This window comes from Esox lucius, chromosome 7 (genome assembly GCF_011004845.1).
Source record: "Esox lucius isolate fEsoLuc1 chromosome 7, fEsoLuc1.pri, whole genome shotgun sequence".
Lineage (NCBI taxonomy): Eukaryota > Metazoa > Chordata > Actinopteri > Esociformes > Esocidae > Esox > Esox lucius.
This window is the reverse complement of record NC_047575.1, coordinates 6,020,314-6,043,201: the sequence shown is the minus strand read 5'-3', so window position 1 is coordinate 6,043,201 and position 22,888 is coordinate 6,020,314. Positions and strand designations below refer to the sequence as shown.

The following is a 22,888-nucleotide window of genomic DNA, read 5'->3' as shown; positions in this document are numbered from 1 at the left end:
CAGGTATTTTGGGTTAATTAGCTGATTAGAGTGTGGCACCAGGTGTCTTCAATATTGAACCTTTTCACAATATTCTAATTTTCTGAGATACTGAATTTGGGGTTTTCATTAATTGTCAGTAATAATCATCAAAATTAAAAGAAATAAACACTTGATATCAGTCTGTGTGGAATGAATGTATACATTATACAAGTTTCACTTTTTAAATGGAATTACTGAAATAAATCAACTTTTTGATGATATTCAAATTTTATGACCAACACCTGTATGTCTCAAACAAGATTCAATAGGAGTTTTGACAAAATTCACCAGTCCTATTGACCTCCTTACAAAATCTCCTCACTTGATGGGAAGACATTTTAAAAAGGCCACGTTTTGAAGCTGACAGTTGCTTTGCTTAGTTAGGCTTCTTGCTTTGCATTTTCTCTCTTAAGATCACCACAATTTATTTAGACTTTTATTAATATGGGCACCCAGGTTGGTACTCCGCATTGTACTTCAAGTTCTGTTGATGATGGCTTTTTCAGTTGTAGGATGGCAGAGCTATTAAATATAATACTGAAATCCTATGTCTATGGATTTTGGATAATACATATTTGATAGTTTTTGCTGATTTTTTTAGCTGGTTCCACACGGTGTAGCACAGTAATTGAAGTTTCTGAAATTACCATTTAACAAGTGAAGGATGTATATCTTTGTTGTGAAATGCATTTTGTTTTTCCACATGCTGTGATGTATGTTGTTTTAGAATCCTTTGAAAGTACATTTGTCACAATTCAGAAAGTCAGATCTCTGAAAAGTGTTTATGTTGTTCATGTATTTCATGCTAATTTTTGGTTTCTGAGCTAGCAACATTCTGACTATTATTTACTACTTAAAGTACAAATGTCTAATGAATCTAACATCCTTTTAAGGATATTTTCTTACTTAAGATGAATGGATTTGATCCATGTATTTAAAGTACTTTTGCTTTTCTCAAAATATATATTGCTGAGGGCCACTTGCTCCAGAGCTTGCATTCAGTAACAACCTCTCCACCTTCATCCACTTTATGATGGTGGGCTAGAATGTAAGGTTATTGTGGCCTTTTTCATAGGGAATAGACTGTAGTTTGTATACATAGGTCTGGAAATAATTGAACATTGCCATAAGTTTTATTTTGGCTGTATACCAAAATATATTCAAGTTGCAATATGGGCTTAAAGCTTAGTTTCTCAGCTTTAATTGGAGGGTATTCACATCCAAATTGGAGGAAGGGTTTAGGAATTGTAGCTCTTTAATATGTAGCCCTCTCTTTTCAAGGGACCAAAAGTAATTGGACAATTGACTCAAAAGCTATTTCATGGACAGGTGTGGGCTATTGCTTCATTATTTCTTCATCAATTAAGCAGGTAAAAGGTCTGGTAAAAGGTAAAAGGTGTGGCACTTGCATTTGGAAGCTGTTGCTGTGAACCAACATGTGGTAACAGGAGCTCTCAATGCAAGTGAAACATGCCATCCATAGGCTGCAAAAAAGAAATCCATAACAGAGATAGCAGGAACATTAGGAGTGACCAAATCAACAGTTTGGTATATTCTGAGAAAAAACAATGCAATAGTGAGCTCTGCAACACAAAAAGGCCTTGACGTCCACGGAATACTACAGTGGTGGATGATCGTAGGAATCTTTCCATGGAAAAGAAAAACCCCTCCCCAAATCCAGCCAAGTGAAGAACACTCTCCAAGAGGTAGGCATATCATTATCAAATTCTACCATAATGAGAAGACCTCACAAGAGCAAATACAGAGGGTTCACAACAAGGTGCAAACCATTCAGAAGCCTCAAGAATAGAAAGGTCAGATTAGACAAAAAACATCTTAAAAAAAGCCAGCTCAGTCCTTGAACAGCATTCTTTGGACAGATGAAACTAAGATCAACCTGTATCAGAATGATGGGAAGAAAATTGTATTGAGAAGGCTTCGACTAGCTCATGATCCGAAGCATACCACATCATCTGTAAAACACAGTGGAAGGAATGTGATGGCATGGGCATGCATGGCTTCCAATGGCACTGGGTCACTAGTGTTAACTGATTATGTGGCAGAAGACAGAAGCAGCCGGATGAAATGAAATGTATAGGGACATATTTTCTGCTCAGATTCTGCCAGATTCAGCCAACTTCAGTGAATTTGATTGGACGGCGCTTCACTTTACAGATGGACAATTACCCAAAACATACTGCGAAAGCAACCCAGGAGTTTAAGGCAAAGAAGTGGAATATTCTGCAATGGCTGAGTCAATCACCTAATCTCAACCCGATTGAGCATGCATTTCACTTGCTGAAGACAACCTAAGGCAGAAAGACCCACGAACAAACAAAAACTTAAGTAATGTAATGCACATTAAGCCAAATCAGTTCCCTTTGAGGATGCATTGAGTAGAATGCTCAGTTGGGCATTAGCCCCAATAAACAAATGTTCAAAACTGATGTTCAAGTAAAGGCCTGGCAAAGCATCACAGAGGAAGAAACCCAGCATTTGGTGATGTCCATGTGTTCCAGTCTTCAAGCAGTCATTGCCTGCAAAGGATTCTCGACAAAGTATTAAAAATTGAAATTGTATTTATGATTGTTTTAATTTGTTCAATTACATTTGAGCCCCTGAATTTAGGGGACTATGTATGAAAATATTTTCAATTCCTAAACGTTTCATATTATATTTTTGCTCAAACCATTGAATTAAAGCTGAAAGTCTGCACTTCAATTGCATCTCGGCTGTTTCATTTAAATTCCAGTGTGGTGGGGTACAGAGCCATGAGCTATGAAAATTGTGTCAGTGTCCAAATATTTCCGGACCCAACTGTATACAGTGTATACATCAAGACCAACACAGGGGTTTTTAAATATAAGAAAGTATGTTTCAATCCACCTGAGTTTCTTTAAAGTGCAATAGGTGTTTCACAGTTGGTATTCAATGACAAAATCATAAGACACCTTGTCAAACATAGACTACTTCCAGAATCAGGAAAAATTTGCTCCTGATTCTGTGGATAGCTTCTACAGTCTGTCCACAACTTAAATTCAGAGGAAGGTGTCCTCACTCGTTCTGTCCCATAATACCTTGCCGGTTGTATTGCCTTGGGCCGGAACAGAGCTAAGCTTTAGATGGGTGCCATCCTGGTGTGGACTCACAGAGCAGTCATGGTGCGAGTTGGGCTCCAGCTGGTCATTGTTGCTGTGTCCACCATCAAGAGGACAGTTGAGTTTGCCACTGTCACTGTGGCTCTGAGGCTCTGATTGACCGTGATCGTGTTTTTTGTGAGTGGCTTTGTGATTTTGTGGCTGTGAATGGACATGTTCAATGTCCTGTGACTGTGAATGGGTTTGCTTGTGCTTGGATCCGTCAGTGTCCAAAGAGTGGTTGTGGTTATGTTTATTGTTCTCAGGCTCAGATTGGTTATGGTTTTGATTCAGTGGTACTAAGTGGTTGCAGTCACGTTCCTGTCCGTGTTTCTTCCAGAAGGCCTGTCGGAGCTGGTCCAGCTCGGACAGTAGTGGCAGACCGATGTCGAGGTGCATCAACAAATTATTCAGCCACTCCTCCAGCTTAATAAATGAAGGACTGGGAAAGAGAGAGAGAAATTTGAACAAGACAATAAGCCAACATGTGTTTTCTCAATTTCTCTGAAAACATACTAGTTTTATTGCTGAAGTCTTGCTGTGTAATTGCCTCCATGTCACAGCAGAGGGTTTGGGTCAGAGGAAATAAATAATGCTGTCTTACCGGGTGTCTGACTCCAGGTCACAGCAGAGGGCAGCCAAAGGCATGAAGGCAGAGGGGCATTCTGGGGGATGGTAGCGTTCCAGGAAGCCCGGGACATTCAGGCCAAAGTCTGAGGTCCTGGGTAGGTAGTCTGGGTCCGCACTCACTCTGCCTATCACCTGGGGAGTTTAGCATTTTAGCATGAGCGGGAGAGGATGGCACATATAATTAATAGTTTTAGTTCTACATGCTGTATATAGCAAGAGTTTAGGTGCCTTGTCTTATCACGTGAGAAGGGCAGGTTGTAGACTGACTCCAAAAGAATAACATATTCTATAACATACATTCATTCCACACAGACTGATATCAAGTGTTTATTTCTTTTAATTTTGATGATTATTACTGACAATTAATGAAAACCCCAAATTCAGTATCTCAGAAAATTAGAATATTGTGAAAAGGTTCAATATTGAAGACTCCAGGTTGTAGACTGACTCCAAAAGAATAACATATTGTGTTATATATTGTCTTTACAGTGCAACCATTTAGAAGATTCTAGCTTTACACCAAAATATTTGTTTAATTTCATATTAAATATTACGTTATTCTCAGACCATCTTAATACAGACTGACTAGTCCTCAGGCTCTCACCTCACACATCATGATGCCAAAGGAGAAGATGTCAACCCGCTCGTCGTAGCTCTTCCCTGGGACACAGAGCGGATTGAAATGAAGTACGACAAAATCGTCAGTCTTTCCATCAATATACTGTCCAGGCCAACACGTTAACCCATATCAACCCATATCAACACATTAACCCATATCAACCCATATCAACACGTTAACCCATATCAACCCATATCAACACATTAACCCATATCAACCCATATCAACACGTTAACCCATATCAACCCATATCAACACGTTAACCCATATCAACCCATATCAACACGTTAACCCATATCAACCCATATCAACACGTTAACCCATATCAACCCATATCAACACATTAACCCATATCAACCCATATCAACACGTTAACCCATATCAACCCATATCAACACATTAACCCATATCAACCCATATCAACACGTTAACCCATATCAACCCATATCAACACGTTAACCCATATCAACCCATATCAACACGTTAACCCATATCAACCCATATCAACACGTTAACCCATATCAACCCATATCAACACATTAACCCATATCAACCCATATCAACACATTAACCCATATCAACCCATATCAACACATTAACCCATATCAACCCATATCAACACATTAACCCATATCAACCCATATCAACACATTAACCCATATCAACCCATATCAACACATTAACCCATATCAACCCATATCAACACGTTAACCCATATCAACTGAATATTTCTCATTGAGTTGAACGGAGCCCCTGCACCCAACCTTCCACCCTCATCACTGCACCCTCTGCCCCCTGACCCATAACCCTTACATACCATGGATCATCTCAGGGGCCATCCAGTAGGGGTTTCCAACCACGGTGTACCTCTTTCGCCTGTCTAGTCTCCGTAGGTCAGTCACCCTTCCTGGCACTGACCCTGGTCCTTCTAGCCCTGGTTTTGTCTTTAGGCCTAGTACTGCTGAGGATTTCCCCCCAGAGGAAAGCCTGCTCTGGGCCTTCTCCTCCATCACCAGCCTGGCCAGACCAAAGTCTGCCACCACCACACTCTGGTTCTGAGATCAAGAGGAGAGATGAAGGTAGAGACTGCTAGATTAACCAATGGGGAATTTTCATAAACAATTTTATGAATGGGCTGTCTAGCCAATAACCTGTTATAAAAAGGCCTACACATACTGTAGTGTGTTCTATACTCACTTCTCTGACCAGACAGTTTTCAGAGTTTAAGTCGCGGTGGATTACATTCATAGAGTGTAAATATGCCTAATTGTGTGAGGGAAGCAGTTAGAGAAACAGAGAGAAAAGGGAACAAAAGAAAATACAAACTAGTCAAGGCAACAAGTAATTGTATGTGATAAAATTATAGAATTCTACAAACAACACAATGGGAGCTTGGAAATACAAGGAAATTGCTGAGGTTTTTTTGTTTTTCCAGCTACCTAATGTTAAACTGCATATAATATTCATATGGTGACATTAAAAGTCCAACAATAGGTTTAGCTACTAATTCATTGCTTTATTTAGAAATGAGGTTTTCAAACCTCTGTAATGCACATTAAGCCAAATCAGTTCCCTTTGAGGATGCATTGAGTAGAATGCTCAGTTGGGCATCAGCCCCAATAAACAAACGTTCAAAACTGATGTTCAACCCATGAATATTGTGGAGGACAGACTAGACTCACCATCCCAGCAGCAATATCTTTTGCATAGCTCACTCGCAATCTCCAGGAAAAATCGCTCTCCTACACAGGGTGAAATGATAGATGATAACACAGACTGGTTCCTGTCATACGGTACATGTTACACACATACAAATTCACACTCCAATTATATTGCATTCAAAATATAAATATCATGCATTCAAATTCAGCTGCGATAACATGACAGTGAATAGTTCTTTACCATTTTCTTGATGGTCTCTCTGAGCGTCCCTCCCTTGACAAACTCAGAGATGAAGTTGAGGCGGTTGTCTTTGTAAAGCAGACCAATGAACCTGAGCACATTTGGGTGGTTAAGGCAGCGCATCACCTTCACCTGGAAAGGACAGAATAATACGATTATATCTTTGGGTTTGAGACCAGCGGATTTCTTAAAAATGTGTTTAGCAAAATATCTTTTAATGTTTGATTCTGAAATTGACAGTAATTGTGGTGTTGTATCCTACCACACTTAGGCTGTTTTACAGCTTATTAAAGTAATAAGGCACACAGGTATGTGTTATGTGGCCTGTACTTGCTTCTACACACAAAGTATCACAGAGGGCCAATGTATCAAAAAGCTAACCCAACAACCAACAAATCAAAACTGAGGACTGTAACAGCAGGTTCAACAAGGATGGACATAGCTAGCATTGATTTGCTTAAGACATACGATCAAGTAAAGTACATTCAGACCGTGTAAGCAGAGCCGACCAAAAAGAGTGAATGTCTCAGAAACAGTAGACCAAGTATGAAATATGGCCAGGGACAAGAAAGATTAGCTGAGGATAAGCTGGATCAAGCATCAGTATGCTACATACAGTAAACCAAGCAAACAAGCCAAAAGGAAAATACAGCCAAATCGGTTGAACAGTCTGTGGAGGCAGGAAATTCACCAAGAATGCAGGCCTATTCACAATGCCATTTGGGTCTAACATTTTCCACCTAAGGAAGTTGCATATGTTTATTTTAATTGCAACAGTTGTTTCAAAGTTTATTTATATTTGAGTGATTTGCTTAAATGGGTTACCTTTATCAATAAATGTGGTTGGAATTTTGCTGAAATATCCAAGTATGTAAAAAGACAGGTTTTAATGCCCATTCTTCTTTGTTGCACTTCTAGACAATCAGGAACACTGTTAATGGGGGTAATCTGTTATACAGATGTGTTTGTATAGGTCTCACCTCCTTGAGGAAGGTCTTCTGAGTCTCTTCGTCGAAACGAATCAGCTCCTTCATCACCATCACTTCTCCAGTTTCCTTATGTGTCACCTTGAGAACACAACAAATGCTCATTACTGTAATTCGTTTTTTGATTACCTCTGGTTTCCACTGGTTGTGTTGGTCTATTTATTACTGTAGCCATAATTAGTTGACCATTATAGTATGAGGCCCAATTACAGTGGAAACTATGGAAACGTTTCTAATGACCACTAGCAGTCAGGATCTGCCAATGAGTCTTTATTGTTGTTCTTGTCCAGGCTCATTAAAGTCACACTGATCAGATATAAATGTGTTATGACTAGATGTTGAATGATTATTATGTTTTAAAGCCAATACTAATTATTGGGAGATCCAAAAGCCAGATTTATGTATATTTTTTAATAATAACAATTACAACATTAGTCAATGAACAGTGAATATGTATTGTAACTTCTTGATATAATAGATTAAATACAATTTATTTAGTCTGATATAAATAATTAAATATGTTCAGTTTGGTTTAAATAATGCATAACAAAATGCAAAGGGGTTAACAAAGGGGTTACATTTGTGCCAAAAACATTTAGTTTATGCATCAGAAATGATAAGTTCATCTTATCTTGATAGTTAAACCAATTAATGACCAATCGGTTTTGGTGCCGAAAGTCGGGAGAGCGCATATCAGGCTTATTTACTAGAACAATTCCAATGAGATGCCTAATGTCTAGTACAGACTGTATGTATATTTTTATCATTAATGTAAATTATTTACACCACCCAAGGTGCCACCCTAATCTTGAGAGTTTATAGACTAAATTTAAGTCAAACTTTAATCTACTTTAACCTTAACCCTAAACTTAACCTCAATAACCTAACCTTTGTACCTAAACTTAACCTAGCCCTAATGCCTAACCCATATCCTAAACCTAACCCTTAAGTCAGTAAATCTAGATTTTCCTAGTGGGGACGTCCCCACATGGTCAATTGTACATGTTTTACATACCTTCTGCAGTATTTTTACATTCCCCAGAAGGTATGAAAAGTGTTTACACACACACACACACAGCATGGTTTAATACAGGTTTTAGGGGTCTTGAGCTGATCAATGACAAGATAAATTAAAGGCTGTGTTGACTGTGAAGCAATTTAAAATGGACTCACAGAAAATGACTTTGGTTAATAAAATGGAGAAATACAGGAAGCATAATTTGGAAAACGGAACATCAATTATATCAGTGAAATGCATAACGATTCTGTATTTTATGGAAGATGTGGCAACTTTAATTGATGTAACATTGCACAGCCTTCAAGGAGCCAGGCGGTCCAATACTCTAAGCAGTTAGACCAACCTTTCAATCCAATCCTGCAAACTGCTGCATAAGATTGCTTGCACTGCACTCCATAGAAGTGGCACAATGCCCCTAGGCCAATCAACCAGTCTGCCTAAAGTTATGAAGCCCTACATGCATCTCTGATTGGCTGTCTATCCCGGTACCTTAACGGCTTGTCCGAAACTGCCCTTGCCCAGCACCTCCCCGTAGATGAGGTCTGATGGTCTGAAGATGCGCTGAGTCCTCTCCCCGTGGCCGGGGTCTACACGCAGAGACTCGGAACGCAACATCGAGCGGGGGGAAAGGGGGGCCCTGTCTATACTGCAGCTTCGCCTGAGAGAAGGAGTGGGGGAGAGGAGGAGGAATAGGAGTACAGGTGTGAACGTACAGGACGGATTTGGATAAGAAGGAGGTGGAGGGAGAGGTAAAACATGGTTTTACAAACGTATACATCAGCTGAATGTCTTGTGTGCATGTGCTGAACTGATGGTGAGAGAGATACTGTGGCCCCCTTACAAGATGTGTCTGGAGCGCATTCCCATGGTGCCTTGGTGGTTCCGGGGGGGCGAGAGGTGGCTTCTGATTGGTCCGGCTGCGTACTCCTCAGGGTTCGGCTCTTCACTCAGGCTCGGAAGGTCGCCATGGGGTCCACAGAGGTTGCCGTGGATGCGGGGCTCTGGGCAGTTATTGTCAGGTGGGTCATCAGAGGAACCAAGGTCTTCTGGGTCTTCAGGTGGATGTGGGTTGTGTTCTATAGTCACCTGTAGAGGTCTACTGGGGTCCTGAATAACTCTGGTAATCTGATGGTAAAAGGGATGAGCGTGAGTTAGGGTCGGGTCTGTTTTTATGTGATTCTATGTTACGTTGTCCACAGTCCTTCCAAAAAATAGAAGCAACACATGAGTATCTTAAATTCAATCTTAAATAAAGTATGTCAAGACCACTGTTCAAATCCTGCCCTCAGATTAGCCTAGGGTGTCCCATGGAGGGCTGTGCAACTGTCTAGCACCACCTGGGTTTTGTGAGTTAGTAATCAAATCTGGTTGCCTTGAGTCATTGAGTATTAGCAACTCTTTGTGCAGTTTGGACGCCTGTGAACTCTGTCAAAGTAGAAGGCTGGAAAGTATTTTTCTGGACGGCTTGTAAGGATACTGGCATAGACTTCCTTGTTGAAGCAAGCAGCATGATAAGTACCAATATGGCATCTGATGTGCTTCAATTTCTTTGATCGAGCAGGGTCTTAAATTAATCACAAATTGTGGGTAAAAACTTAAACATGTCCACTAGACGGCCACTGTACAATAATGCCAACAGAGGGCAGACTGCTGTTTTTAACTCTTTAAACCAAGAGAGCAAGTAACGGTAGTTGAAGTAGCCAGTCATCCTACACATGTTCATTCAATGTTTTCTAGGTTTTGTGATACTGGATTAACCTTAGGTTGCTACTATTTGGAGTAGATTACTTTGAATCTTGGACCCTGCGTTACATTTCTATTGCTCTGACAGTCAATTGCATTGTCATTTTGTTTTTCAGTGCTTACTTCATCTGGTAAAATATTCCGAACAGGTGTTCCATTGACCTCTAAAATTCTGTCACCAATATGGAGGGAAGTCAGCAGATCAGGGGTCAGAAGGTTAGAGTCCAGACTGGATATCACAGGAGGAGAGGAGGAATTGGTGAGAAGTTGAATAATTACATTTCATGGTGGGCAAACTAATTTATGTGACTTTCAACTTACTCTGTCACGGTAACAACCGTTTCGTTCTCCTGGCTGAAGTCTGTTTCTGTGGATACAGTGAGTACTCTGTGACCACAGACAGGGGGAGGGAGTGACACCAGCGCCACTGTGTGGGAGCTCCAGGTTAATGGAGAGGTTGGTCCTCCCACGGAAGATACCACACCCTTAGAAAAACACTGACCACTGCAGACAGACAAACGAGAGAGGTTATTTTTGCATAATTTGAAAACATACTGTATTTGAGTCATACCTTTACCAGTTCAAAATCATTTCAACTATGAACATTCACTCAACTTCCCTTCCTCCTTTTACTACCACATGTTCATGTGAAATATTTTTTTTTTTTCTCATTTTCACCCATTATACTGCTGCATAGACTGACCAGTAGAGCTTGGAGCATTCCACTAGTGTGAATGAGTCTCCATCTCCAATGAATCTCCCACAGCTTCTACAGATGAAACACTCGGGGTGGAACTTCTGCTCTCCAGCAAACTACTCAGAGAAACATATGGAGGTAGCAAAGGAGGATAGGAAGGAAAAGAACACAGAAACAATATTTTCATGCATTATAAATCAAGCAATTCAAACAATAACAAGCCATCAGTTGTTGAGATGTTATTTAATTGTGGAAGGACAAGTGAAAGCTGCTCACTTTAAAATGTCATTTCTGCTTTCTAGTAAAAGAAATACAGCTTCACACAGCGCAGATCAGCATGACATTTATTACGCCATTTATTTCAATGCAACAAGTTATTTCATTTTTTTGGTTGGTTCTCACATTAATCCCCCCATACTAGTGTGTAAAGAAATCCAGCTGCAACCTGCAGATAAACATGTTTTGAGGCTATACTTTGTGCGTTTGCAAGTATATTGTTAACAAACATTGGATGAAAACCAGGTTATATTTTGGGTTTGGATGGTGTACAAAAGTTTAACTAGTTCTGTTCTTCTAGAATGAGTATTATTTTTATTTAAATTGAGTATGTTATTAATTTAATCAAAAGTGCCACCTGCATTTATTAGGACAGTGAAGGTATTTTTTTGAGCATATATGTGTTTTGTTAAAATAACAACAATAAATTATACGCTGCCGTTCAAAAGTTTTGGGATCCCTTCCAAATGTCCTTGTATTTGAAAGAAAAGCACATTTAAAAATAAAATCAAATTGATCAGAAATACAGTGTAGACATTTAATGGGCAGGGCCTAACAGGCAGCAAGTCAATCCACCCACATTGCCAAGCACCAACCAAAGGGACACCAACGAACCACAACCACCCTGAATGGCCAAGTATTGCCAGCAGAGTTCACTCCAATTGCCCGAGGGGCGCAACGGAGAGACAACAGCAACCAAGTGACTCTGACCCCCAAATGACATTGGAGGGAGTCAGTCCTTGAAGACCGATCATTTTCACGCACCAGCTCAAAAATCTAAAAGCACGTAGCTACGCGTATTTGAACCGCAAAAACGATAATTGTTTGGATGACGGAGGAAGGGATGTACGGAGTACAGAATTCCGGCCAAAGTTGCCACATTTGACTTACTGTATCAACGAAGACGAGATGCAAGATGTGGAAAGGGGAAAAAAAGTACCGCCGTTTTGTATAATGCTTTCTTGGCTGTCCGGGCAATACAACGGTGAACCAACTCCAATTTGGATAGGGCACAAACGAGTGAAGTTCAGTTTTTCAAATTGGCAAATTCGGTGTTGATTACTTCTACTACAAAGTTGGCTAACTGGCCAGTAAAGTTTTAAGATTTGTAGGAACAAAAACTAAACTTAATTGACGTTTTTCTCAGAACACTGGAGTTATCCCTATGAACTGGGAGTAAACGAATATTTTAGTCACGTTATTGGAGAAACTAAACCTCATCCTAAACTGAAAGTACTAAAAGTGTATACTCCAGTGATTCTGTTGCGTTCATTTTACATGTACCAGTGGTTTGTTTTGCATGGCTGTGTTAATTAGCCAACTGCTCAGTGAAATGTAGTTATATTTAAATGTAGCTATCAATATTGCTGCCACAATTGTATCTAACAATAATAGTACTATTTTGCCATGCTTTAGTTAGGTAAAGCAAGTATGGCTATAGCTAACACTAACAGTACTATTTTGCAAAGCTAGCTAGTTGTTCGTCCAACTTTAAATGAAAAGTAAATGTCGGTTTTCGACGTGTTCTTCTACAGATGAGTAAATAGTTTTAGCCGAAAGAGTGACAGCTGTGGTCGGGTAGCCTGGATGGTGAGTCCGATCGCCCAGCGATTTTAATTCCGCATCATCAGCGATTATTGTGCTGCTCGCGCATGAATGGAGCTGAACGCGGCAAACCGCACGCACACATTTAATTTGACAGCTTTCTGACTGAAAACGACTACAATAAATGAATGAAAATCTTGTAAGTACATAAAGTGCTTGATGTTGATCTCTCTGTAATTGCTTATAGTACAATATTAGCTGATCCTCTATCAAACGTTGCATTTATTATATACCCCACGTTATTTTTAGAAGACACATTTTCCCAGTGTTATTTGCTAGCTAGCTGGGCAATATTCAAGCCAAATTAGCTGCTACTAGCTGACCTAACAGCTGCCGTAATGTAGTTATTCGTAGCTCGCTTTAACAACCGGCTACCCAGCCAGTGATTAGTAATACCAGGATAAACTGCAAGTTTGTTACTTGATTGACTTAATTTCATTTGAGCATGAATGTGTGTGTGTGTGCATGAGTCTGAGAGCCTGGTAGTTACAGTACAGCTAAAATGTTTTTTCTGAAACTAGAATCGTGGCATCATGACATGATAACATAGGTAATGAAGACATTTTAGACATTGTCCTAGTTATTGATTATTCTCATATTTTGTCATGGAAATTGATTTAATGTAATAAAGCTGAATGTTTTAACACAGCAATTCATTAATTATTCATGGTAACAATATTTTGCATCATAGAGTACTGTACAGTCAAAAACGTCAAGCAAAGTACAGCCCACCTCAACTCAGGCCGGCCAGGTACATTTTAGTATTATTTTACCAGACATGCCTTTTATGATTGGCTGTTGCCCACTGCCGGCAAGCTAAGTTACATGTTCTAGGCTACTTAAGCTTATAAGTTATGACTCCAAGATCCGTCCCCGGGGGGAAACTCATTTAGAATGTTAGTTTCACACTCAGAAAAGTAAACCTGTTTGTTGTTAAAACTAGACTATATTAATTCGGATCACAACACATACCAGACCGCACGGTTCAGTTTTCAAACATAAGATTTCTGAACATTAAAAAGTGGAAAAGAGATGGATAAGATAGCTAAATTATAATTATATTTTAGGGGACCCCCTAAGAGTCATAGGTAATTTCGAACCCTGTTTTATATGTCCATCAAAGGATAGATCAGGGTTGAGGATAAAGGTGCTGCACACAGGCTGCGGTGGCGCTGAAGGTCTCATAGACTTTCAGTTGGCGTAGGACGATGGGCCCCAAACTGCGGCAGTTGAAAGTCTGACCTTCCCCGCCACCGCGGCCCTCGTGCAGGCACCTTAACACAGAGGTTTCTCGCTGTTTTTTGGTATAGAATCGTTGAGATTCGCTGTGGAATCTGCCAACAAAACTCTTTCTTGGGTCCTAAAACAAGCATTTGATTTTTCAGATTTTAAAAGCAAGAAGTTCTCCATCATCCACTTCCTAATATCTGAAACGCATCATTCCAATGTAGCTAATTTTCTGGTTTCTCCATATTTTATCAAAATATACAACTGTGTCATCAGCATAACTGTGAAAATGTACACTGTAGTTCCGGATGACATCTACAGGCTGAAAATGGCCAGAAACAAATAACTTCCTTCTGAAAGCCGTCAGCCTATTCTTGTTCTGTGAAAATGTAGGCTATTCCATGTGAGAAATTGCCAAGAAACTGAAAGTATAGTGCAATGATGTGTAGTACTCCCTTCCCCAAAAAAGTGCAAACTGTCTCTAACCAGAATAGAAAGAGAAGTGGGAGGCCTGAGCCAGAGGACTAATACATTAGTGTCTAGTTTGAGAAACACATGCCACACAGGTCCTCAACCGCAGGTTCATTAAATAGTTCCCTGCAAAACACCAGTCTCAACATGGAAGAGGCAACTCCAGGATGCTGGCCTTGTAGGCCATGTTGCAAATAAAGAGCCATATCTCAGACTGGCCAAAAAGAACACAGACTGGACAGAGGAAGAGCTTTGCCTAGAAGGCCAGCATCCCTGAGTCACCTCTTCACGGTTGACATTTCTAAGTGACCCCAAACTTTTAAACTGTTGTTTACATAGTCCCCTTAATTCAGGGCACCATATTATTTTGGACAATTGAACTGATAGGTGTTTCATGGTTATTCAAGTGTTTTGTCCCATTATTGGTGCGGATGTAAGAAAGCTGTATCTAGTCTAGATTCTAGGCTTTGCATTGTCCTTTAGGATATGCTATTGGTGTCTGTCAAGATGAGTACCAAAGCAGTGTCACTGAAAGTCAAGTCCTTATGAGCAAAAAATCATATGCCGAAAGAATGTTTAAACACTGTTAAAACCTTAGGCTAAAAGTTTGGAAAATAATTAAAAAGTAGAAAAATACTGTTGAGCTCTGAAATTGTAAATGCTCTGGTAGGCCAAGAAAGGTCTATAGTTGATGACAGACAAAACTTTAACGAAAACCAATGATTCACTGTGTCAATATTTTATTACTTGCTGATGAGTAATATAGTTTTGATGAATAATTTAACACGTCAGCCCCCAAAATCTCCTTTTTCAAAATGAGGACAAGAAACATTTCTAAAATTATTCTGAGGTAACCAGAGTTTGGGGACAATTCTTTTAATCATTTATGTAGTTTAATATGTAATACCCCAGATCTGGGGTACCTCTGTCACTTAATTAAATTCAGTCTTATATGAGAAGAGTGTCTGCTTTTTTTTTAGGGATAAGGGGAGCTTGACTGGCTTTTGCATGCAATGGTTTAACTGACTGTGTTGGGAGGACAGTTATGGCTGAAATCATATTAGTCCATTTATATTGAAGGGGTTTTAACCTGTTTACAAACATACATACAGACAGACACACACACACAGACTCTCATACATACACACCAGGAGGTTTCAACAGGAACTTGTCTTTTATAGTACCCAGCTACCCACCCAAAACCACACAACAGGATGTGTATCATGATCAGTAAACTTTGTGATAGACCAGGTTAAGAAGACCCATCTTAACTTTGTTTGTGCCTAAAAGTGTGCTTGTTTATTTGGATTTATTTTACGTCTGTAGTAATCTTGTGTGTGTTAACTCACACCTGTCAGTCCTGGGATTGCTAGCATGCCACTTAAACCTCTTTAGGTGTCAAAAATATTTCTAATCACACAAGCATGGTTTACAGAACCAATGTCATGTTACTCGTTACCATTTCACATACACATTAAAAAAATATTCTGTGGTGATTTTGAAGTTATGGCCATGCTTCATCGCAACAAATCCCCAGCTGGTTCAGGAGAGTGGAAGATCAAGAAATGTCCTTAATTTCACATCTCGCCAAACAGTTCTGCTTCTCATCACACCAGGAAGTACTCTGCATATATCCTATACCTGCGATCGGTGGGATCCTGTACATCCCTTTTTAGAACATCTCATACTGCCATGTTGGCCATGGGTAAAGTGCATTGTCCCGGAAACTGATACACGGGTAATGCTGACCCTGTTTTGCGCCAAACCTGTTCTGGTTTTAGTGCGTCATGGAGGTTTGGGACCCAGTGACAACAAAATGACATGTTTCCATTATACACATGCACACCCTCTTATTCATGTTTTTGTTATACGATGTACTTTGTGTTCTTGTGTCGCATGCCAAGGAGCGCGCGCGCATGTGTGTGCGTGTGCACGCGTTTGTAATACGTGTTGAGTCTATATACGGGTATTTATCAGTATACATGTTTTGGCAACACCAAAGTGGTAATACAGTGGGTTCCAAAATGATTTGGAAAGTGTACATATGTATACATTTTGTTTGGGAATTTGAAATGTTACAGTGACGGAGGTTAAGGTGTAGACTATCAGCTGGTCAGGGAGTAATGAAGTTTAGCTTTTTAGCTCATCGACAGAACAACAAATGTTTCACCTTATGGGCTCAGGAATTGGATATAGCAACATTTTGGTTACTGGTTAGATGCCGTACCCGCTAGGCTAGCTACCAATACCCAAAAGGTAAACATAAAATAGTCTATGGATAATTTACTAAATGCATAGTCAAAAGTCCAGTATTTGAACCCATAGTCTTAGCATGTAATGTTAACCTATAGTGTTGTGTAATTTAAATATTATATTTATTTATTTGTTAGTATAATCTTGTTGGATGCATTTCCAGTTTGTTTTGCTTTCTCCCAAATGGAAATTAAAGGGAAATCATGTATTTTTGGAGTACATTGTATTGTAAATAAGAATAGATTCAGAACCCTTGTGGATGTGGATTCTACCATGATTACAGATCATTCTAAAACAGAGGCACAAAGTGTGTGCAAACATTTCTCTGATGTGCAGGGCAGGTAGACAGCTAGTGGTGTCTGTTTATTATTCTTATAGCCTGGTGCTCCTGTATCTGCCAGATGGAATCGGCCTGTTTTCTGTCTCTGTTTAAATAGCTGTTATATTACATTACAAGCACTGTTTCAACCCCTCCCCTACTTGCCACCCTTAATGTTCCACGCATAAGGGTGAAATACCCCCTGTTGACAATCCCCCCATAATACTGTATGACTGGTATTAATGTCAATAATGGGATCAGTGAGGTGGGTAAATAGGCTTGTGGATTTACAGCAAAACTGGTCTTAACTGCCTACCTCTGTTCATATGCCAGTAGTCAGACACTGCAAATGATGTCCTAAATTGTGCTTTGGAAGTATAATAATAGAATAGTGGCCTTTGTGTTCATTTCATAGTTAACAGAAATACTAAGTATTTCCACAGCATGCTGTTAGTCTGGGGGTGACCAAATTTGAAAAAATAAAGCTTTTGTCCTCTCTCAGGACCCAACCCACTGTTTGGGAAACACTAAGGTATTCATTATCTTCCACTTATCCGGGGCCGGGTCGCGGGGGCAGCAGTATAAGCAGGGATGCCCAGACTTCCCTCTCCCCAGACACTTCCTCCAGCTCTTCCGGGGGGACACCGAGGCGTTCCCAGGCCAGCCGGGAGACATAGTCCCTCCAGCGTGTCCTACGTCTTCCCCGGGGTCTCCTCCCGGTGGGACGGGACCAGAACACCTTCCCAGGAAGGCGTCCAGGAGGCATCTGAAACAGATGCCCAAGCCACCTCAGCTGACCCCTCTCGATGTGGAGGAGCAGCGGCTCTACTCTGAGCTCCTCCCGGGTGACCGAGCTTCTCACCCTATCTCTAAGGGATCGCCTAGCCACCATGCGGAGAAAGCTCATTTTGGCCGCCTGTATCTGGGACCCTAAGATCATGACCATAGGTGAGAGTAGGAACGTAGATTGACCTGTAAATCGCCTTCGCCTTGCGGCTCAGCTCTGCCTTCACCACGACAGACCGATACATCGACCGCATTACTGCAGAAGCACTCTCCACCGGATGCCGCGAGGGACACAGTCGAATCTCCAAATCCACAAAACACATGTGGATTGGTTGGGCAAACTCCCATGAACCCTCCAGCACCCCGTAGAGGGTATAGAGCTGGTCCAGTGTTCCACGGCTCGGATGATAACAACACTGTTCCTCCTGCATAGACTTTCCCGGGGAGGCTGAGAAGTGTGATCCCCCTATAGTTGGAACACACCCTCCGGTATCCCTTCTTAAAAAGAGGGACCACCACCCCGGTCTGCCATCCCAGAGGCACTGTCCCCGACCGCCACGCGATGTTGCACAGGCGTGTCAACCAAGACAGCTCCACAACATCCAGAGACTTGAGGTATTGGTACATTATATTATATTTGGACAGAGCTGACTATATTACTAAGAAGTGTCATATTTACTATGTTTGGGTGCATGGTTGCCCAGTTTTATAAGTATGGTAATGTGTTTATAAGCTATGAAATGATATAATCTGGTGTGAAGTAGGTAACGTTATGGAAGGTTTGGTACACCCTTTTAGTTACAAATAGTTTACATGGTTGTGTTATGTATAATGGTATTGTCTCACTTTGATTATTGATTGTGGAATGCACTTCCACATAATGCCAGATCTGCAGATTCACTGGTATTATTTAAAACACAGCTAAGGTTTACAAAAGCTTTAGAGGAACAATGTTAATTCTGTTCTCATTTACTGGATGTGATGACAACTATATGAAGTACTTATAGTATTGATTGTTCACTTGCCATTATCAGTGGTTTACATTGAATTGAATTTTTTTGTGCTGTGGGTGAGAGAAAACTGCTTTACAAATTAAACAAATTATAATTATTAGATATTATTGTCAATCCTGTCTGTTGGGATGTTTGTTTGGTGATGTTTGGTTTGGTAAGGTAAGGTTTGGCGTTAATGATATGCTTTTGTGTGGTGAGAGTGTTTGGTAAAACGTTACCATCTCACCATGATGAGCCCTGTGCTGATGGGCTCTGTGCAGCCGTGACAGTGTTCTCCATAGCGACCCCAGTAATGACCCTTACAGTACAGTTGGCCCTCCCGCTCATAGTACCAGTGGGACAGGATACAGCCACACTCACAGCACCTAAGGAGAAAGGGGGAGGAGAAAGACAAGAAAAACAAAGGGATCCGGTCAGAGAAGACAGCCTCTAAGTGAGGAGTCAAGGACTATGTTATTGTCCCTCTATGACAAACATATATTTGTCCCACATGCTTCAGACAACACTCATATCACTGGTGGAGTAGCATAGACTCAATAAAATAAAGATTCTGGGGCACGGCTATGGATTTAAGTGAAATGCCTTGCTAAGTGAAGTGCTGTTCCAGCAGTACAACACATTTACAACCACCAATCAGTGGAGGGGAGTGTGCCACTGTTTGCACCTGAGTGGAGAGTGTCTCTGTTAGCTCCAGGACAAGTGAGATACTGTCTGGTAAATAGGAAGAAGGTCAACTGGCACCATGACACGCGTGGTTGTGAGTGTCCTGTGTAGCTTGCAACGCTAGAGTGGTGGGTTTGACTCTGAAAGAGGGACAATGGAAAATTATTAAGATGTATGCACTGAAACTCGTCTTTGCTCATGTAGTGTGGGGCTGTTTACTGGTCACTCACCAGGTGTATTAAAACAAAAAAATTATGACAACAAACACAGGACGTGGTCAACTGGGGACCGTTGTGTAGTGTGAGCATCCACATGGGGTTACAAATTAACTGAGTAATAGATTTACTCAATCGGTAAATGTGAGCACTTCCAAATTCTTTACGGAGTTACATAAATGTTATAGTGTTTGTCAACAGTTGATTTGTGAGCCACAGGATCGCAGGTGTTTTTACATTACATTTTGCCTGGAATAAAACAGTTTTTAGCTGGGCTAACATAATTGCAAAAGGGTTTTGTAATGATCACTGATAAACTGATAATTGAATATCTACATAGACTCTGTACACCTATGTTGGTATTCAACTAAATATCAGCCGTTTCCAGTATTTCTGATTAATTTAATGTTATAAAATGTGCTTTTCTTTCAAAAACAAGGAATATTCTAAGTGACACCAAACTTTTGAATGGTGGTGTACTTGGAAAATAAGTGATAATGAACCACACAATATATGTTCTTGTCATTGTCACTAATAACCTGCATTAAACCTAAAAACAACTTTGACTACAAACACCAATTTCTGTATGCTAGATATTCTTCTAGCTTTTACTGTAACAACAGGTGGTAGCATTTACCAGTTACTTTTTCTGAAGTGAGATTCTGTTTATCATTACAGTTTCTCCACTTCATGTACAGTAAGTTTTCAACTGTGTCAATGTCTCTTTCTCTCACGGCCTACATTTCATTCACGTTTATCACATATTTTTAACAAAAACCTATGAAAATGTCTGAACATTCTCGTTAGTCAATAAGAAAGGTAAAATACAGAGCATTCCAGCTGGAATGCAGCTTTTCCAAAACGACCATTGTTTGAAAGACTCTTTCCGCTGAATAGTTTTCTAAATCTGCCTCAGAGAATGCAGTCCTATCCCAGAACAACCTTTCACCCTTCCCTTATAACTTCAACTGGTTTTGTGTTTAAATGTGAAGGAAATGGATAGTTGTAAGCGATATTGCTCATAGTCTCCTAAGACTAGGTGGCGCAATCCTTCATCACTGTAGCTTTTCTCTTGTCTTTTAGGTAATCTAACACTAAAGGTTATACATGCGATGGTTAAAACAAGGGACATTTGTCAGACCAGGCATGCTGTACAAAAACCCTTGTCCTTATCTCTAGGAGTAGGAGGCTATACTTCCCCGGCATCATGCTTTCCCTCCCTCCCTCCCTCCCTCCCTCCCTCCCTCCCTCCCTCCCTCTCTCTGTGTATGTACTGTAATGGCCACGCCCATTCATTCACAATGGAGGATAAAAACTGTGCCACACAATGGAGAGTAAAATCTTTGGAGGAAGAGATTAAAACAGCTTTTTTCCTGTTTCTGAACCTTTGCTGACTACTTCATATCTGTGTGTGGAAAAACTGAATGGCTTTGCCCATCCAATACAAATGAGTGCGCATTTTATAGAACCTCTCCTACCACCATCTGCGCAATTCCAATGACAATGTGCTATTTTTGTGATAGTTATGTCAATAAAGCCCATGGCAAAATCATTAAGCCATCAATAGAGACTCTGTTGTATCACTTTGTAAATATACTGATACATTGTGCACAGAGCTCATGAGAATTCTTGTGAAATGCCGTCACATGAAGCCTGGAGACAACAGAAACCATTATCTGGGAATGAGCTCAGTGCTCCTCTGATTTGTGATATTACTGAAATAACAGCAAAACTAAATAATTAATTACCACCAGTTTCTTGGTTAGTTCTTTTGGTGGATGCTAGTTAGTCAGACAGCCAGCTAGATAGGTAAGTGTATTTCTGTCCTTTTGTTGTGCCTCCAGCTGTGTGAAGAACGAGGATGTGTGACTTAGGAGCTGAACATCTGGTTTTCTGTTCCACTGAAATGTCAGGAACACTTGGCAAGAAAGAACACCGGTGGAACAACTAGAATTCTCCAGCTCTGGAGTTCCCCTCACTCTCACCCTTCTTTCCTCCTTTCCGTCCAAAATGTACTATTTGTACCCTTCTTGCCCTCTTTATCCTCCAAACTCATCCCAGTTCCTGCAGCGCAAGTAGCTGACAACTTGTTTTGCATTCTCAGACACAATAGACATGGAATGTTTCAAACAACCACATAACCTTTAATCTTGTTGCGCCATCACTAGGGTCAAAAATGTATGCTGATGACGCCCTTCCTCCCTGTTTTCGTTCTTGTATCACTCCATGGGACTTCCTTTGAAAACATTAATAACGCACAGTACTGTACTGCAGCCTAAGCAAATAAAAACATAGTAACAAATGGCTTTAGTCATTTATGAAGATGAATTTGAGTGTTAAAGATCACGCTGTGCTTCGTATGCATAGCTTTGTTGGTTGTTGGCAACTCAAATAGATGCCATGATATGTTGCAATCACATCAGAGATGTTGAAACAGCAGATGTGCTGAATGACCAACACTTCTAAATCTAACCATAATGCTATCTGAATTCTAACCCTTGAACCAAAAATCTTTAGTTTTTTCGGACCAGTCAAGGTCCTTACTTTTCTTGCTCCAAATTCTCATTGCTTTACTGTTCTTGTCGGAAATGTTGGTCCTCACAAGTACAGTTAAACAAAAACAGACCTACCTCCCCTTTCTTCCTAACCCGACTTTAATACTAATTGAACTCTAACCCCTAAGTCTAAGATAGTTTGTTTTCATTTTTAGGACCAGCGAAAGGTCTTCACTTGTCCAAATTCCCCTTAGTTTATATTTTTACAAGGTTCTTCATAAGCATCGCTACACAAAAACAGCCTTACCTTCCTTTCAGTCCTCTCCGGTAGCGCTGGTCCCGTCGAGACATTCCAAACTGACGGCCAACGACAGAGCTGTCACTCACAACAATCTGCCCTGACCCACAAAATGAGAGGATGAAAGTAAACAGTTGGGAGAGAAATAAAAACAGAATTAAAAAAAATAGAGAAGTGGAGAATAAAAGAGAAAAAGCTGACGTCAGGGATAGAAGAAATGAGAAAACAGATGAGTAAAGAGCCTGAAAGCTGCCTGTGTCCGTGTGAGTGTTGGAGTGGTGGTTCTGTCACAGTGCTCTTGCCGCTAGCAGCCTGTGTTCTTTCCTCATGAGCCAAGACTTCCTGTGGTGTGTAAACCCCCTGTGGGTTACATTCCAAAAAGACCCAGTGGATCTGTCTAACCTCAACTCCCCCTGCTGGTTGTCCTCACCAGTGAATTCACAGAGTACAATCTCTAAAAACATTTTTGTAGTGTGCACACTCAAGGCGATAGAGTTAATCACTCCTCCCCTCC

The 22,888-nt window shown here is 40.5% G+C and overlaps 1 protein-coding gene across 1 annotated transcript; it reads right to left on the bottom strand.

The window, feature by feature from the left end:
• Positions 1–2,679: 2,679 nt before the first annotated feature.
• Positions 2,680–22,696, bottom strand: LOC105006773 (LIM domain kinase 1). Its single transcript, XM_010865441.4, has 15 exons — positions 22,384–22,696; positions 18,930–19,068; positions 10,760–10,869; positions 10,378–10,560; positions 10,180–10,285; positions 9,155–9,438; positions 8,803–8,971; positions 7,290–7,376; positions 6,310–6,441; positions 6,090–6,149; positions 5,605–5,670; positions 5,225–5,462; positions 4,393–4,448; positions 3,763–3,920; positions 2,680–3,600 (listed from the first exon to the last, which is right to left on the bottom strand). The coding sequence occupies exons 1-15, from the start codon at positions 22,425–22,427 to the stop codon at positions 3,060–3,062; spliced, it is 2,373 nt and encodes a 790-aa protein (XP_010863743.2). The 5' UTR covers positions 22,428–22,696; the 3' UTR covers positions 2,680–3,059.
• Positions 22,697–22,888: the final 192 nt, after the last annotated feature.